This window comes from Lolium rigidum, chromosome 5 (genome assembly GCF_022539505.1).
Source record: "Lolium rigidum isolate FL_2022 chromosome 5, APGP_CSIRO_Lrig_0.1, whole genome shotgun sequence".
NCBI lineage: Eukaryota > Viridiplantae > Streptophyta > Magnoliopsida > Poales > Poaceae > Lolium > Lolium rigidum.
Window position 1 is genome coordinate 102,645,439 of NC_061512.1, and position 19,790 is coordinate 102,665,228.

The window sequence follows — 19,790 nt, forward strand, 5'->3', positions numbered from 1 at the left end:
AGTTGTATGATTTTTCAAAATCTCACCGATCCATAATAAATGTCATGATTTTAGTCAAGCTAATCTAAAATTTTCTAGTAAAACTCCGCCTGCTCCTCTATTTATCCCTCTCTCCTCCATGATTCCAACCACTGTTCCACCTCTACTCCAAAACCTCATCACTTCAGTAGCTAGTTGAACAAAAGTTCACGATCGAGCTCCACTTCTGGCGATGGACGCACAACTGGCCCGAGTTCTGACCGAAGTGATCGTGGTTGCACTAGTAGGAAAACCCTTATAGGCGAAGCTTAGTTCTGTGGCGCACCATTAAAAATGCGCCACAGAAATTTATTTTGTGGCGCACCTGGCAAGGTGCGCCACAGAAATAGCTTAATTTTGTGGCGCACCATGGAACACTGCGCCACAAAAACTTTGTGGGGCCCACACCCTGTCACGCCCAATCATTGGTTTCACTTTTTCTACGGCGCATTGCACTTGGTGCGCCACAGAAATAGCGTATTCTGTGGCGCACTGGCCTAGGTGCGCCACAGAAATGACGTGTTCTGTGGCGCACTGGCCTAGGTACGCCACAGAAATAACGTGTCCTATATCATGGCCGTACCCCTCCCTCGCCTGTATACCACTCTCTCCCCCTCTCCCCTCTCCCCGCGCCGCCGCCTTCCATGGCGAGCGCTCCCGTCACCGTCGCCGCCGCCGCCGCCTTCCTCCGCGAGGGCCGCATGCCGCCACGCTCCACCCATCCCCGCCACCAGCAGCACAAGCCGCTGCGGCGTGGAGGAGGAGGGGCCGGTGCGGCGTCAAGGTGGAGGAGCCGCCGCCGGGTCAAGGTAGAGGAGCCGCCGCGACCTCCACCCCTCCCATCGTCGTCGGTGAGCTCCTCCACAACTGCCGTCGTCGTCGGTGAGCTCCCTCCCCTCCCCTCCCTCTTCCTCTCCCGCGCGAGCACAAAGTGCTCGATGAAATGCTGCTGTGATTTTGTGCTTGCTCTGTTGTGCTCGATGAAATGCTGTTGTGCTCCCCTTTTCTTATTCTGTATAACTTGGCTAATTACATGGATTGAATTATGATCCCATTGATGCCATTTATCTGGTATGTGCACATGGATTGAATTATGATCCCATTGCTTGCAGTTGTTGCCTGTCAAGCACTGCATGAAAGCCTTGATTAAGTGCTTTACTGAAGCTTTGGCTTTAGTGAAGTGTCATGTGCAGGTCATGCTGCTATTGCTTGATTAATTGGTGCTATGCTTGTTACTTGATGGAGCTATAGTTGATTAATTGGTGCTATGCTTGTTACTTGATGTCTGCTATATTGCTTGATTAATTGGTGCTATGCTTGTTACTTGATGCTGCTATATTGTTTGATTAATTGGTGCTATGCTTGGTACTAAATTGGTGCTATGCTTGGTACTAAATGGACATGCTATATGAACACCAGCTACTAGCAGTGACATGCTATATTGGCTCTATATATATCTGCTCCAAAGGTTCCATTTGGAGCCTAGATTGCTCACTTGGTATTGCTTGCTAGTTGGACATTTGGTTGGTTTTGATGCTACTGGTTCATTTAAATGCATGAAATGCTACTATGGTATGCTACTTGTGGTATCCTTGTGAAGAAAATGATGGATTCTTGTGAGCTTATGGTATGCTACTATGCTACTCGTGGTATCCTTGTGAAGATTTACTTGATGGATTCTTGTGAGCTTATGGTATGCTACTATGCTTATAATGCTTCGATTAGTGGGGATGCTTACTCGGATCATGTGCATATAGTTCATAGAGTTCCCTAAAAAGAAAGAATGCTCCCTGGCCGGATGCTTGATGTCTTGGCTCAGCCAATGATGCAAAGGCTGAGGCAAAAACTTGGATAAGAACGAGATACTAAAATGTGTGATTTAAATGGAATGCTTATGATGGTATACTAAAATAGAGATATTCACATTAGGGAATCATGTAAATGAATGCCACTGTGGTATCCTTTTCTTGTTGGCTTTGATGAAAATAGAGATATCCACAGTAGGGGATCATGTAAATGAATGCCACTGTGGTATCCTTTGAAGAAAAATGACTGTTTCTGATGGTTTTAAAAGGCTAGGTGGTGCTAGGTGATTCAGTTCGCTACCAAGACTTGTCTCATCTGGTTAGCTGGGATATGCTATGTGTTGTTGCTTGTTTAGGCATATCTATCACTTACTGGATTTACTGGTTCTTGATTGGCCTCTCTTTTGCCAGCATCACTTGGTCTATATACCAAGTGATGAATAATCCCTTTGGAGCATCTGCTCCATGCATGCTATGTAGGGTTGTAAATGGTACGGATAATTTCCGCTCCGAATCCGCATCCGTATCCATTTTGAGGATATGGTATGCATTTTTAGAAATCCGCCGGATATGGATGCGGATGTAGTGCTCAAGCGGATATCCGACGGATACGGTAGAGGATATGGTATTGATACTATCCGACGGATACGGATTATCCGCCATTTTTTGCGGATTATCCGAGGTCCTCAATGAGGATAATCCGAGAAAATTAGCCCAACCCTAAATATTTAGACAATATAGTTAGTTCATCGGCTAAAATATGTATGATATTAGCATGCAATTTGCTTTGTTGTACAAACATGTGTGTACATTTAGCTATAGCCTATAATTACAAACATATTATACATAAAAAAAGCATACTTCTATTTTTATGTGTATATTTGCTTAATAATCCGCTTCCGATCCGAGTTCGGTCCGAATCCGCTCCATATCCGTAATCCGATATAATCCGCATCCGAATCCGCATCCGACCATTATCCGCTCCGATCCGAATCCGTCATAAAAATATGGTAAAGGATATGGTAATAGAAATATCCGATCCGATCCGTTTACATCTCTAATGCTATGTGTGTTTGAGCATCTTGACTTATGTCACCATGGTTGCTGGTTTGTTGGTGTTTTTGTACTTGCCGATGATTAGATGGTTGGTCGATCACTCGTACACTCGGGGGTGGAGCAAGTGAGCCTGGTGTGATGGCACAAATATCAATATCTTGTGCATCCTACATGGCCTCACTTACTCCATCCCTAGATGTTAATATTTGTTTCGACCAACAAAGTATGAGGCATTTCATTTAGTTCATACTATTCAGTTGTCTATTATTTGAGTTGGCACTTCTTAATTGCATTGGCCGATGATTAGAATGTTTGGTCACTTGTACACTCAGGGGTGGAGCAAGCGAGCCTGGTGTGATGGCACAAATATCAATCTCTTGTGCATCCTACCTAGCCTCGCTTACTCCATCCCTGAATGTTAATATTTGTTTTGACCGACAAAGTATGAGGCATTCCATTTAGTTCATACTAGCTACTTCTTAATTGCATTGGCCTTTCTTCCATTTTAGTGCCGATGATTAAATTGTTTGGTCACTTGTACACTGCGGGGTGGGGCCGGTGAGCTCGGTGCGATGGCACAAATATCAGTCTCTTGTGCATTCTACCTGGCCTCACTGACCCCATCCCGGAATGTTAATATTTCTTTCGACCAAGAAAGTATGAGGCATATGATATCTAGTGGAGATACCACTTGGCTCTTTCTTCCATTTTAGTGCCGATGATTAGAATGTTTGGTCACCTATACGCCGCAATATACTTTGTAGACGGGCCCCCCTTTCCCCGGCCGCCGTTCCGTGAACGAGTCTTTGACGAGACAACAACGCCGACTCTGCCTCTCCGGTGCATCACCACTTTTCTTCTCTCGCCGTCCGATGCGTGAACGAGTCCTTAATGCAAAGACGGTGTCGGCCTCCCTAGCATCATACCGACCCCTGTTGCCGTGCTCGGGCCGTGTCTCGAGCGCCCTGCACTCTTCGCCTTTTGCCCGGTGAACGAAGACTAATCGTTGGAATAAGGAAGCCGATGACGGCCGATCGCAATTTAATCTTGCGACCGGCCGTCATCGGTTTCCTGTTCCAACGATCCGCCTATTGGTTCACCGGGCAAGAAGGCGAACGATGCGTGGCGCGGACACACGGGCTGAAGCGCGGCAACACGGCCCGGCATAATGCTAGGCAGGCCGGCACGGTCTTTGCATCAAGGACTCGTTTACTGGACGGCGAGGGACTGCCGTGGTTCTGCGCCGGAGAGGCAGATCGGCTTCGTTGTGTCGTCAAGCACCCGTTCATGGAACGGCGGCCGGGGAAAGGGGGCCCTTCTGCAAAGTATATTGCGGTGTATACTGCAACTATGGTTTTTGACCATAGTATTTGTGTTGACCAACAATGTATGAGGCACTTATTCCATTTTGTCATTCCATTTTCTTTGAGATTTTCAAAATGCTGATAATTAAAATGTTTGGTCACCGTACACTCGGGGGCGGCGTAAGTGAGCCTGGTAAGATAGCACAAATATCAATCTCTTGTGCATCGGACTTGGTCTCACTTACACCGTCCCTGAATGTTAATATTTGTGTTGACCAACAATGTATGAGGCATTTATTCCATTTCTCTTGTGCATCGGACTTGTTGGTCTCACTTTCTTCCATTTTCATCATAGTAGGAACTGGATGAAGGACCACGATGCAAGCGAGCCTGGTGGGTAGAGATGAGGGAGCAAAGGAGGAACCGGATGAAGACTACTTTGTATCTCGAAATTGTGAATTTTGTATGAATTAAGAGTTGTATGCAAAACATTTGACACTTGCCACTATATATGTATCTCGATCGGGCTCTAAGTAATGTGATGATGATGTCTATGTTATATCCGTGCAATGTACATGATATTTATATTATATCTGAATGTTGTCGTATATAACTCTGTATATCCGTATATTGCTGTCTATAAACTGCATGTGTATAGCGAGCAGCACAAAATCGTGTATAATACAAGCAAATTCCGTAGGCGCACCGAAAACCAATTCGTGGCGCACGCTTTCACGTGGCGCACCTAAGAACATGTGCGCCACGAAACCTTAATTCCGTGGCGCATGGGCAGGTGCGCCACAGAAACCTTATTTTTGTGGCGACGTTTCTGTGGCGCACCTCCCATGCGCCACAGAATCTATTTTTGGTGCGCCACTGATGAGGCTTTTCCTACTAGTCGCCTTCGCTGTGAAGAAGTTGGCGTTCTCGGCAACGGCAACCTCGCGTAGTTACTCCATTCCGACCGGTGGCATCAGGGCCGGTCCATAGATTTCCGGGGGCCTAGGGCGAAACAACACGAAGGTCTCCTTGTTCACCTTACCGAAGTTTTCTTAGGATGGGAGGGGGGCAATGGCCCCCTACTGTCGAAAAATTCTTAAAGATATCTATTTACGCTAAATTTTTATATATTACTTAAAGTTTTAGCATGATTGATATTCTGCCCCTTAACAATCGCCCTCATACACTGAAGACTTAAAACATATTAGTATTCGGCAAAAAAAAAAGGTAATACAATAATAAAGTAAATAATATTTACATTTGAAAAATCCATGGTCTAAAATCTTGGCGGAGACGTCTGAAATATTTATTTCTATTGATCGACCAAACTATATACCATGATTCTTATTTTTACCAATAGCTACTTCTATATACGTATATATACATATATATCTCTAGAACTAATCAGAGAAAATTTATGAGAATTGCATCATGATTCGTGCGTATGAGTTGCAAGGTTAGCTGCAACTGAGTTTTTCAGTTGCAAATAAAGCTGCAATATGATTTTTTCAGTTGCAACTACGAAAAATTATCCAGGCCATTAGTTTCGTGCTTCGTATTCGCAACATGAGTTGCAATTAAGATTTAATGATGTGTGAGAACGAAGTTAGTTTCCAATCAACTAAGAAATAGTCACACCCACTTTTTAATTGACAAGAGACCTTTGTGTGTGGAAGGAAAACTAGATAGGTTTTTTCTTCTTGCAAAGTGAAATACCTGACGTATGGGGTCAACAAATAGGGGGATCTACGAGTGTTGGCGACCGCCTACGACACGTTGACCAACGGGGGAATGATCCCTCCCTTGGCTATACGTTGTTAGGTAGAAATGAGACTCTCCCCGCGGATGGACGCTAGGATGATAACCCGTTTAAAGTTCGCCCCTCCCGCGAAATTACCGCGTGATGGGGATTCGAACCCGGGTGGGCTGGCTGCGCACTCGCCTTGCCTTGCCACTGAGCTGGAACTCAGTTCTCAGCGACCGCCTACGACACATGCGCGTGTAATCAGTGACCCTAAACGCGTTTAGCCAGCGTACGGTGACCAAGGCCGGGCACAATAAGATTCAATCTAGTGACCATCGTTGTATTTCTCTCATTTGCAGATTTCAGATAACAATTGTCTACGGGGCCATTCTAATGTATTTTAAAAAAAACTTACGTAACTAAAAAAAAGTGGGCCAGGTTTAGGATTTCACGATTTGCCCCTCCACTTCCTTTGTTTTTTTCCACATTTTTTTGAAATTGCATTGGCGGCACCCCTCGCGCTCCATCCGTCACTGCCCCGGTCGCGCGCTCCAGTCATTGACGAGGTTCGGCGATGCGCCTGGGGCGATCGTCCTCTGCGGCTCTGCCGCCTCCATCAGGGTTGTTGTCTTTGTTGTGCCGCCTCTGAGCTGGCTCAGGCAGACGCTACGGGAGACCTTGGAGCCGCTACCACTGTCAACGGTCCCACCTAGAGATGTCGTTAGAGCGCCCAACATCGGCCTCCCATGGCCCCTAGCCCTTTTTGGGCAAGAAACGACTAGGGACGAACGACCTGACATGCGGGTCCCATGGCCTAGAAAACTAGAAAATAAGGGGAAATGGGTGGGCTGGTTTGTTGATGTGGCTGTATAAGTATAGGTGACTAGCAGGGTCCTGTGGTACAAAAAGTATTTGTTTTAATATATTTCTAAAAATGATTTAACCTTCTAAGTTGCATAGCTATGTCATTTTCTCTCAGAAAATTATGTATAATATAAAAATTTGTAGAAAAATGTCCTCTATATACTTTATGCAAGAATTTGTGCATCTTTAGAAACACATTTAACAAAAATAAATATTCAACAAAACATATGTGTTCTCATATAACAAAATCCATGCATATTCAAATATTTTTTGGAAAAATACAGGGAGATGCCGTAGGAAAATATCAAACATGGAGTACCGAGCTTTTGTAGAAGAATCATTTCATAAATTTTGGCACGAAGTATGAGTTCACTTGGCTTTCTACCCAAATTAAGCTTGGTAAGTGCAACTTTCATAGCAAACTTTCGAACTTTGACCCCATCTTTTGCAGAGGGGTGAATATTTGCATCCCAACAACTTTACAAACCAGACATGGCAAACTTTTGAATCATGAACTCATCTTCTACACAGTTTTGCATCTTTACGTTGCCTATAACAAACTATTATATTTTTTGGCACACGAAAATGTGTCATTTTCCTATATTAGTGGCCAAACGGTGTTTTTTGTGAAGTGGCTACCAAGCAGGGGCGAAGCTACATTTGGGCCTAACTGGGCCGTGACCCGCCCATGATTTTGGCATTCCTTTTTTCCTCTTGCTGGGCCGGCCTACCAAGCTAGGCTCCCTATTCTGAAAAAAACCTTGCACTGCAACATCTTGGCCGGTCTAGGATTATCGTTGAAGCTTCGCTGTTGCTACCAAGTGGAGTGTGCATAGTGGGGGACAAGGTAGGCTGGCCAAATCCAGCATATAAGGAATTATTTTGGTATGCAGCCATATATCGAATTACTTTTAAGCTAACAACGTTTAAATTTAAATGAAAATTAGGGTATATAAAATACAATTCAATTATTCTGGAAACAATATAGCGATGACGTTCGCGGACATAACGTACAACTACAACGACGACCAGTAGAATAAATCCTAGGGCTCAGCCCGTTTTAGTTTTCAATGGTTGTTCTATCTTTTCAAATCGATGTAAATTGTGCTTTCCTACAACGAAAAGTTGCAAAAACAAATTACGGTAGGCTGCTGGGGCTGACCCCGATCAAAACGGACAAAAGGTGCTGAGCGGTCGATTTTAGTGTCCTTACCCAACGTAAACTGATCAAAACGAACATAAATCTTGTCTAAAATGCGTGGGGCTACTGGAGATGTCTTTAGACCGCGTGAACACCAACGGACACAATATGCGGTCCGGTCTTCAGTTGGAGATGGTCTGAAACATCATAATTCGGTTCCCCATTTTTGTTCCAACATACTGAAAATTCGCAATATACAGGATTGTATGACCATTTTTAGAGCCAACCTCCCGTTTCCCCCCGAGTATCGCACGCTTGTCTCTTGTTGGTCTTCCAAGTTCCACCTCTGTTGCTAGTTCTCCTTCCCAGCACGCGTGCTTCCATCCTACGCCACTATAAGTACCTCCTCCTTCCCCAGCACGCGTGCCTCACCAAGCAACCAAGCACCGCCGCATCCTCATTTCATTTCCAATCTCCCGCTTCCGCAGCACCTCGCCCTCGCCTCCTCCTCCGCCCAAACCCTAGGTCGCCGCCGTCTCGCACCCACCGCCGGCCAAATCTGCTTTGCGGCATTTCCACGAGCACCTCGCGCGCCGCTCCCCTTCTCCTCGCGCCCCGCCCTTGCGATGGCCAACCCCATCCACAAGCTGGCCCTGTGGGCGCTAGAGCTCCACAATGCAGGCCAGCACGACCTCGCGCTCGCCTGCGCCAACGAGCTCGCCGCCGCGAACCCGCGCTCCGCGCTCGCTCTCAACCTCGTCGGCACCCTCCACGTCCACGCCTCGGCCGTTCCCTGGAACGAAATGGCCACCACCGTATCCGCGTCCGCGTCCGCGTCGCACCACTACCGCGCCGCCCTCGCCGCCTTCTCCGCCGCTGCCCGGAACGCGCCCAACTGCGCCACGACCGCCATCGCCCACGCCGAGGCGCTCGCCGCCAACCGCCGCCTCTCCGACGCGCAGGCGGAGCTGTTCCGCGTCTTCAACCCCGGCACCATCTACGCTGATCCGGCGGACCACCACGTCGAGGTCGGCGGCCACAACCCCAGGGCGAGGATGCGCGACGCTCTGGGCCAGGCCGGCGCCGTGCTGCGGGAAGTAACGGCCATCATCGACAACATAATCGTGCCCCGAGAGGCCGGGGAGCTGCTCGGCGGGGACGCCCCCGCTGCCGATCAGGTGCGAGCGCGCGCGAAGCGTCTCGCCGAGAGGTTCCCGTACTCGGTACGCGCCCGCTTGCTCCGCGTCTACACCGAGCTGGAACGAGTCCCTGCCCTCGACCTGGCGGCCGACAGGAGGCGGCTCCTGCGCCGCGCTCTCGCCCTGACCTCTGAAGCGGCGGGCAACTTCGCCGACTCCGTCCTGATCGCCTTGTTCCACGCCAAGGTACTGTTCGCCCTGGACGAGTTTGATGGGTCGGAGAGGGAGTGCCGCCGAGCACTTTGCATCCAGGACCCGACTGACCCCAATTCGGAGGACATTCCTCCTGCTGTGACTGTTCCTGGCGCGGACTGCGATGCCAGAGTGTCTTCTGTCAAGAAGCAGCTCCGTGTCTTGCTCAAGCAGATCGTAGTTGCGGCTGCCGTATGCTGGTGCTCTATCAAAGCCACGCAAGACCGCGACATGGTTGACAGGGCCAGATCAGGGAGGGTTGACAGGGTCTTATCAGTGAGGGTTGACACGCTGCAGGGGCACTACGATAGAATCGACAAGTCCGCAGCCAAGACCATATCTGATGCACTGCGCTTTCGCAAGCAGCAGGGTTCATGGAGTTTCTTGGTTTGCCCCAATGTCCGTTGTGATGGCAAGAAGTTTGTGAACGCGCAATCGCTCTGGCAACACATGAGCAGCAAGCACCGAGACGAGCTCTGGAAGAAGCTGCTGTCAATTTTAGGTCCAGATATCTATGAAGATACACCAAAGCATGATTACTTGTTGGATGGGGTAACTCTCAGTCAAGATTCAGACCAGCATGACATCTTCCACTTACCAAGGGTGCAAGATATTTTTGAATCCTTGCTCCTTTCACCATCTATTGGAATCCAAGCAGAACCCCTTGCTGAAATGCGACAAAGGAAATGCAGAGAAGGAGCGAAGATCCTTGAGGACATTAAGGAGGAGCTGAGGATGTTGCCTGAAGATAGCACTGAGGTCCTCCTAACACTTTTACATGACATGGTTTCAGTTTAGCATTCTTCCTTATTCCATATCTGAGTAATGATTCACTTGCTTGCAAATTGCAGTTTGAGGAGTTTCGTTTTGCAATCCAGAACTTGTGGCTTGAGTTCCTCGAAACTTCTGCTCTCGATTATCGTGAAATCATCCTTCCCCTTGCGAGATCGTTCCAATGGGTCTGTTAACATCTGAAATGATTGGTTTCTCTAGTTATATACATTTGTTTTCTCAACTGCTCATATCGTGTTGTATGATAACCACCTTTGCAGATACAAATGAAAAAAGTGATTGATCTTTCCACCAAGGATCTTGGTAGGATTATTGGTTGTGCCAGTATCAACATTGTATTCGGCAAAGTTCCTGTTTCCCCTGGCAGGATTGTTTCTGTGGAACATGGCTCAGAGCCCTCACACGCCAACAATACTGACCATCAAAGTGGTGACGACACACAGGCAGAAAACATACAGGTCGTTTTGTTTACCTTACTGAAACTATTTCTGTGGAACGATTCCTAAAACGTGTTAATGTTTCAAGTTATATGCTTAAAGCTGAAGCACTAACGTGGTGGAATTGTGTACAGCCATCATGCTCAGACGAGACACTTAAGGATGGCGAAAAACGTGAAGAAAGGTAGAAAACATGCAAACTCTTAATATTATTGTATGTCAGGTTTACTCTTTCTGTATAGCTGGTTATTTTTGTACTTGGCTCTGCAGTGACTATCACCACACTAGATGTCTTATTTTGAACGTCTCCACATTAGATGCTGTAGACAGTATCACTAACTGGGATATTCATCTATGCTTTCAATAAACCTCTTTGGTATCTAATGGTTGACCTCTGTATGAGAAAAAATATGATACTGTAACTGATGAATGGGAACTAGTGAGTCTCAACAACAGAAACTACTTATTTAGAGTTTAGTCATGTTCTTCTCAAGCTTTTCATCCGATACATACTACACAAAATGCAACTTGTTTGTTTAATGGCCCTCCTTTTTCTCAACTGTGCAAGGAAGCTCACAGGTTTCACTAATTGTGCAGTGAGGTTCATATTGTAGATAGCAATTCTGAGACCATGGTAGACCAAAGATCTTCGGATCCAACACTTGACGTTCACGAAAGCGGGATGAACTGTGCTGCAAGAATTGCAGAGGTGGAACTAGAAAACAAAGGTGAATTTTATAGGATTCCAATCCTTTGGGATCATCTATTTGAGATTATTAGATATGGAGAATTTGAAACCATAGGAGGTTTTCGTATGGGCCACTTTGCACTTAGTGCCAAAGGAAAATTACCATTCAGTCTAACCTCCATGCTCAAATATGTTCCTATTTTCCAAATTATATGCTCTCATTTTTACGAATATGAAATATGTTCTTTAATCTCACAGATACTTCTTACAATCTCATAGATAATATAGGAACATCTAGCCAATCTATCAAGGAAATGGCAAGCACCTCCAGCTGTCAACGAAGTCTTAATGCTTTCAACAAGAACAATGCTGATAAAGGCCTGTCTATCTTGAGTCTAATCATACGGGTAAGAGAAACTCGCATTTAATCATTTGATTTTTTTTATCCATCAGCTTATAATTTCCTATGTTTGCATGCAGTCATTGTGCAATCTGAGGCATTTCAGAGATAAGTTTCTAACTGAGCCACTTGCATGGATCCCGTCTGCTGAGAATATCTGTATTGCTCAGCAATTATATGAAATTTTCATTTCTTGGGAGAAAAATGACTACCACCTAGAGGATGTTGTTCTGACTTACATGAAGACCCTTCTCTGCAGAGTAGATTGCACCCTTTTTTCTGAAAAGGTATATACCAGGATCATTCTGTTGAACAAAAAGTTATTAAATGTTAGTTTATCACGTGAAAGTAGAGTCTGTGGTCCGGTTTGGTTCTGATGTTACCTTCAAACTATTCTATATTTACATATATATATATATTTTTTTCAACAATATATATAGGTGTGGTTTTGTTCCACTTCATGGAAGGAAACACTCTTATAGTTCATATCAGAATTACTTGTTTCTTGTTATTTGCTCTGTATGGATGCTGAATATTGATACCATGTATATGCACTAGAATGAGCAAATTTAGGTATGTGGTGTTATATTCTTTGGTTTCTAAGCTCTGCCAGTCATTGTTGTTGTTTGTTCTCTAGTGTGTCAAGTATCGAACTAAAAGCATATGCTTTCTGCTTCAGTTGTATTTAACTGCGCACACATATTTTGTGTCTTCACAAGGTAACCTTGTGAATCAATTTCCAGTTGCAGGTTGGGAATTTTTTTGCCTCTGAGATTGTGGCCACAATTCTCATTGGATTGCATATGTCAGAAACTTGTTCACGTTTTAGTTTAAGAAAGGAGACCGAGAAACATGTGGTGAACCCAATCACGTGTGGAGATTGCATATGCCCAACACATAATCTTTTTGGGATAACATTTAATGTGGAAATGAGTTGCAAGTGTGGGGAGTGTTCTGGTGAATACCCTTATACTGCACTTTTCCATATACTTGATGCTGGTTCACTTCAAACAACAAAGGTATGCTGTATGCAGTAGATTTTCTGTCTAGCCACAACCTTGTATTGGTGGATATATGCTTCAAGAGTATTCTAGCAAGTAGGAAATGTTGACTAGAGATTCTGATCATCCTTGTGCAGATCAAGTCCTTTGCAGAGCTTCCAGTTATATTGGATGAACAGTTCTATAAGGAGAACAGTTGCGAGAATTGTGGAATTCCGCAGAAGATTGATCTCTTTCTTTCAAACGCACCACACTTCTTTACAATAGGTAAGGCTGCTTCTCCCAAACAATTAGTTGCAGTTCTGTGGCCCTTTTTCTCAAAACATAAAATGGCATTTGAGACAAATAAGTCTAACCAGTTTCTTCAACACATCATATCTGGAAACCCAACAATGCTGCAAATGTACAATGATGAGTGTGATACGACTTATTGTCCTCAAAATTGATTTTAAAAAATAGTAGAAACATGTCCCATCAGAATGACCAATAGAAAGATATACGGAGTATCATATATGTGTTTTCATGTTAATGTAAGTAGAAATTTCTGGTTGTACTGGTTCAAGAGGCTGTTTCTGAATTCATGATCGTCTTGCAGTAGTTTATACCAAAGATATTCATTATGTTGATTCATTTTTCTATTATTCTGCAGTTTTGAAGTGGCTTGGTAACAATGAAAGCCCGGACACACTCTCTGAAGTCCTGGCCAACATCACATCCCCCCTTGACATTGAATTCTTTTGCAAAAGTGCTCATTCTGGAACTATGTATAGTGTCACATCCATGGTATGTCTACACTCAATTATTCTATTTTCCTAACTTAAGTTGTTAATGGAACAGAACAAATTACTTCTATTTTTTGAGCAAAAAGGAGGAGAAAGCAATGACCTATTCGACATTGGTTGATATCCATTGACCCGGGAGTTTATAAGTTGTGTTGCTATTTATTACTTCTTCCATAACTGGTGTTGGATTCTTTGTTAACTTTGATATGTGCCTGATGTATCATAATTATCAACATCGATGTTATATGTAGGCACAAGCTGAAAGAGGCTAAGTGGGTATTACTCTAAGAACAAGGTTCCCATTTTTATGTAATAAAATGGACCATGGTACTAGTGAATGGCACAGTTACGTTTCAGCCTGACTAGGTTACCTTGATAAGGCCTTTTCTGCTCATCAAAATAAGTGGATAACGGTTTAAACTATGATTCATAGTACCTGAGTTGGTCATATTATATAGTCTTCACGGGATATTTGCATGTTATCAGATGGTCCTTTCTATGGCATATGTTTTACTGTGTATGTCACTGATATCAAAATTTTGGATAAATATCATATGTAGGGCTAGGTCGTGTTGTGGGTTTTTTAGTGATGTTAGTGTTTGTCTCTAGTTCCTGTTGTTTTTCTGTTTAGTTTTTTGTGGTCGTTGCCTTTCCAGTTTGTGGTCGTGGCCTCCTTGCAGTCTTTGTTCTTCTGTAAGACTTCAACCACTTCGGTGCTTTTCCCTCTTCTATATTACTACATGCAAGTCTCTTACATGGTTTGAAAAAAAAATGATATGTATGTAACCTGGTTGGACCTTGTCACCTCTGCTGCTCTCACAAGCATATTTTGCATTATTTCCCTTGCATTCATATCTAATAGAAAATGGTCTCATCGAATCACATGGGGTGGTTGCACAACATTCCTGCAAATCATATCTAAATATCTGATAGGAGTGGCTGGATTAACCTTTTACTGCTGTCACTCTCCTGCTGCTTTCAGTTTTACTTCAGGCCTATGCAAGGTTTGTTTGATGCACTAGTTACCTAATTTTCTTGCTTATTATTCTGCAACATTCTTTGCAAATACGATGCAAGTTAGCATTCATCTTATGTCACCTTGAAATCCAAACTCTTACAGATTTGCAATGTTGATGAGCGCTATGTCTGCTTTGCTCGCGACAAGGACAGGTGGCTCATACATGACTTTGAGACTGTCGAGGTAAGGGACTGGCTCATACATGCCCTGCATACTTTCTTTTTGGCCATTTGATTCTGAACTTCTCGATTTGTTGATATGAACATTCTCCATGCAGACAGAAGATACTTGGGAGCATTTGCTAGAACGTTTCAGGGACTGCAAGCTCCAGCCTGAAGTTTTATTTTTTGAGGTCATCAAGTAGACTGATGTATAGCTTTGCAGAATGCAAAACCTGTGTCAGATGATTAGACCCAAACTTAGACCCATCTTTTTTTACTTGTCATCGATCTGATCTGTCCATGGATTAGTCCCTCGGACATCAAATTACAGATGAATTCCTCATGGATCGAATAAGGTTTTTTCTGACTGGAAGAAAAACTTTATGATGTTTGTCTTTGAAACTGGTGGATTCATATAGAAACCTTAAATGCCATAGTGTAATGGCACCATGCTAACCATTATATCAAAAAAAGCAGCTGCGAAAAGCTAGGGCATTTTGATATGTCACTGTCAGGGATTTGGATAACTGGAATTTGGAGTGAAACAAGAGAAGGGTCGATTCAGTTGTGTTGCGGATTTGTTTCTTTGAAAATTGATCTTTTTGTAATCAAGTTTGCCGATTCAAAATATTTGCTGATTTTTTGGGACACTTAGCAAAGCATCATCATATAAGATGAAGAAAGAGAATTTTGAGAGAGGAGGATTGAACGGAAACAGGGTACCAAAACAGTGGCACGCAGGCTGAAGTAGCAGGCAAGTGACAAGAGATGATTTAGATGGGCTAGGAGAAGAGAATGCAGAGACCGTCTGCCCAACACAGGCTAGAGCAGTTATACCAATATCGGGCCAATTCGGTTGCTCGCAAGACTTTCATGCAGGCTAAATTGTGTGGCTGGTTGCAGCACACTGGCAGTTATGTATAACATGGTTCCCGTAGTCGCTCCGCGTCGCCCCCGCGGCGACAGGGGCGACCCCTCCTCCTCCCCCGCCCCTCCCCGCTGCCGCCGCCGGCGCGAGCCGCCGGGCAAAGCCCGCACGGTGCCGGCGGCGGTGGCTCTTCTCTGCGCGAGCTGCTGCGGGCCTCGCGGGGCGGTCTGCAACGGCGTCGGCGCCCCTCCCCCTCCGGCCGGCGCGCGGCGTGCCACCGGATCCCGGCTTGGTGGCGGCGCGGCAAGGCGGCCCAGCCGGTGCTGGCGCAACCTTGACACCGGGGCGGCCGTGGCCAGGGGTGGCGGCAGCGGGCCCAGATCTGGGCCGGCGGGCCTAGGTCTAGCCCCATCTGGGCCTTCGCGGGTTGGAGGGCCAGATGCGGCTGGAGCTACTGGGTGCGGTCTCCTCCCTGGCTAGCTGTGCTAGTGGCCGGCGCTGGGGCTGCTTCGGCGACCGGCGCGGCCCGAAGCCCTGTTCTAGCTGCAGATGTCCATTGGCAGGGGACTGGGTCATCTTGCACGGTTCTCTCGGGATTGCTCCGCTTGATAGAATCTGGGTTTGATGGCTGTGTGGGCGGCGCTTCATCGGAGTCACAAGTAGCTTGATTCCCCGGCCAGTCGTGACGCTCGTGGGGACGATGCGTTCCGGAGTTGCGCCTGAAGGACTGGTTGGTCCGCGAGGTTTGGCCTGCAGGGACGCTTGCGTGCGCGACGGTGTGTCCGCGAAAGCACCGCAAGGCTACGGCCATTGCCGGCCACGACGACGTCTTTGGATGTCGTTCACCTTGTTGGAGGGTGGCCATGACACACGTCCTGCTGACTTGTGTTCTCTCCGAGGTCCTCCTCGGGATACCTCTAGTCGATGCCCTGCGTCTTGCTGTCGCTGGCTTCATATAGACGGTGTTCCTCCGGTTTGCGCGGCCTCTCTCGTGCCTAGGGTGGCTGCCGGAGAGTGAGTCGTGGCACCGGGGGACAACGGTGGTTCTAAACAGCCGGTGGCTGTCCTGATGGCAGGTGCAAAGCCTTTGGCTTTCCTTGGGGTGGGGTTAAGACTTCCGCGAAAGCATTGCACGGCTCCCCTGTGCCGATAACAGCGACGCTCGTGAGCGCCGTTCCCCTTGATGGAGGCGTTGTCGTGAAGTTCTTCCCCCTTTGAACTCTGGAGGCTCGTATGCTCACTTGCGCCGTTAGCCAGCTCCCTCGGTGATGGTGGTCCTCTGCATGGCGGCCTTGTGCCGATTCAGTTTGGTGCGGCTCCATGGAGTGGCGGCTCGTTGCTTGAAGTTCCAGCCGAGCTGCCGATGTTTAGCTGTAGTCTCGGGCGCCATTGTATCTTGGTTTAGGCTATAGCTTTGCATCACTTGTGCTTGTATCGTTAGCTGGTAACCCCAGTTTTGTTTTCTTTTTCTTTCCTTCGGTTGTTTCGTTGTATCGTTGTACGCCTGGCCGGTTGATGGCTTTGTTAATTCAAAGTCGGGGTCGTCGAGCCTTCTGTTTAAAAATGTATAACATGGTTCGTTTGTTTGAAATTTAGCTTGGAAAGAATGGCCGAATCGGTGGTTTTCTTATACTCCCTTGGTCTTTAGAAAAGCTTCTCAAATTTATTTAGATACAAAGGTATATAGATATATTTTAGTTATAGATTCAAATATATCTTAAATGCGAAGTTTTTTTTTCTTCAGAAACGAAGGAAGTAGACAGGTTGGAGTGAGCGTAGAAAGACACACAACCGTCAAGCATGTCTTTCCTAAAGGAGCTGGATTTCTACATACGCCCCGCAGCTAGAAGGTTATTTGTTGGCTGGACGTTATTATAGCGTATACGTTTGTTGTCATGTAAAAACTGACCCACTCTCAAGAAATGCTTGCTATCCTTTGAGGGAAAGCCAATATGGCATGCTTTATTAATTTGCTATCACTGATACATTTTGCTAGTACACACAGGTAATGAAATCGGGAGGCTTTTTGATCCAAACAACCGATTAAGTACCCTCTGATCGACTAGCTAATATATGTGCCTGTCACATTTGCTTCCCTAGGATAGTGGTAAAAAACTATCTCACTATCTCAGTATAGTTACGGTTTAGGAGAGTATATTCCTCGTATATCGCCCCCAATGGACCAAAAGAATTGCCACCATTTCTCATGACTTCGATTACATCATATAGCAATCAGAGTTTATCTCTATTCCGTTGCATCCCATTCTGTTAGCTAGCAGTAGTCCATCACGCAGTGCTCTATAAATGCTTGCTATGATGTGCATCGATCTATGTATGTGGTTATATATTGTCCTTTTTTTGTGATGTCGTATTGATGTAAATCGGCTGAAACTAGCCTAATGTGTTGGTAATGTGTTTCCACAATCAGCCGTAATTAAGCATATGCGGATGTATCAATAAATGCAAATGATTAGAAATATACACCAATATATGTGATGTCAAAATCATTAAAAACAACGGACCATGTATGATATGTTATTGCAGTAGACGATTTTATCACAAAAAACTGGGCGAAAACCACAAAAGGCGCAAACGATTTATATTAGACCGTGTATGATGCTTCCACCTTTGCACAGGAGCACGGAAACTGTTTGTGATATCCCGCACCATCGCCAACTTCCGCATTGTGATGCTTCAATAAACCGCGTGCGACGGGTCATTTCAGCTGTGTGCGATTGCCTCATCTATATTAGTGATAGTTTCATGTAACATGATAACCTCTTTTAAGATGTGCCATCCTGCCATTAAAATAGTTTAACTAGGTTTAATTTCCTTATAGTCATTGTCTAGCACGGAGGTAGTGATCTAGCCAACTAAGATTTGAGCCAAGCTTCTCTCTGAATGAAATGCAAAGAGATCCACCTCGTTGGTTTAGGGTGTGATTAGTTCCCGGAAGGATGCCAACCAGGCCAACTAGATGCAAAGGTTGGGTGATTGTATGTTTGTCCTCCTCTTTGGCCTGGCCAAATGCAAAACTGAAGCACATCTGAGCTAGGTTCCGTGGGAGCTGTCAAAGTGTCAATTCGGTCGTTTCCATGGAGGTACCGTCGAGGCTGCTCCCATATGCAAAAAAAGGTAGCCAAGGTTGCATGAGCACCTACGACCATGCATGGAGATGGAGATTTCTTGCACGATCCAGCAAAAAAGGAGCAGGAGAAACTCGTTCACCTCTGACCAAAACCCTCCCTCTATTTCTGCCCTCCACTCACCTCCGAAAAGCTAAATTTCCATTACCCTCCTTTGAGATTGATTCTCTAGTTAGAGAGCAGATAAACAGTGCGCTCATCTCTAGTCGGCAATGGCGGAAAGCCTACTACCTCCTTTTCCTTGAGTTGTCCTCTTCCTTGTCCAACTCCACCGATGGTTGCTAGTAACCAGGGCAGATATGTGATCTTGGTAGGGTAGATTTCGCTAGGTTTTGCATTAGGTTATCGAAATCTATCACTAGAAGTGTAGATTTTTTTGATAAAGAGCATATATTAATATCGCGGAGATACCAATTACACCTAGCCTCTGCAACAACATCATGCCCCGATGGCATAAAAGATGCACACAGCTAAAAAAAAGAAGAATTACAAAAAAAAAAGATCCCGCTACAGAGATCGAAAACTTGAAACAACAACACTGGCACCACCAAGACAACACCAGAAGATCAGCTTCTCCATAAGCGACGCCTCCAAGAAGAAAACAGTGCACAAACGTTGTCGCCACGCGATCCTAGATCTTAGGTTTTCACCCTGAAGAAAGTCCTCACTCTCGAAACAATGCCTTCAACAAGAACATTGCCATGCACAACCAATTAAGGCTAGACATTGGATTTTTCACCCTAAAAGATAGAATTATGAACTTCTCATGTGCAGTCAGCCCCACATACAAGTCGTTGTTCGAAGTCACGAAGCACCAAGCCAATTTCACCTCACCACCAAGATCCGGTTGACAAGGGATTAACTTGTCAATGCCTACAAATTGTAGACTTGGGTTTTCGTAGAAAGTAGAGGGCAAGTAGATCTCGAAGGTTCAGTCGAAAAAGCTGCTCGACTATGAAAAACTAGGGTTATGTTGACAATGGATTCGATCCTTTCTTTCTCCCTCGGCTCCCCTTTATATAAGAGGTGGAGCCGAGGCCTTTTGTGTCGTAATAGTTACAAACTCCGGGAGACAGACGAAGTCCTTCCCGTACAATTACATGACTCTTTATTCCTAATCTAGCTCTATCTTCCATAGCGACAATTATTGGGCTTCTAGGCCTTGAAAGCTTCG

The 19,790-nt window shown here is 45.4% G+C and overlaps 1 protein-coding gene across 1 annotated transcript; it reads left to right on the forward strand.

The window, feature by feature from the left end:
• The first annotated feature begins 8,558 nt into the window (after positions 1 to 8,558).
• LOC124656222 lies at positions 8,559 to 14,945 on the forward strand. The gene is made up of 12 exons (XM_047195004.1): positions 8,559 to 10,082; positions 10,175 to 10,282; positions 10,376 to 10,573; positions 10,687 to 10,736; positions 11,150 to 11,280; positions 11,520 to 11,647; positions 11,721 to 11,927; positions 12,384 to 12,659; positions 12,779 to 12,908; positions 13,291 to 13,424; positions 14,544 to 14,624; positions 14,719 to 14,945. Exons 1-12 carry the CDS (start codon positions 8,559 to 8,561, stop codon positions 14,803 to 14,805), a joined length of 3,054 nt encoding a protein of 1,017 aa, XP_047050960.1. The 3' UTR covers positions 14,806 to 14,945.
• Positions 14,946 to 19,790: the final 4,845 nt, after the last annotated feature.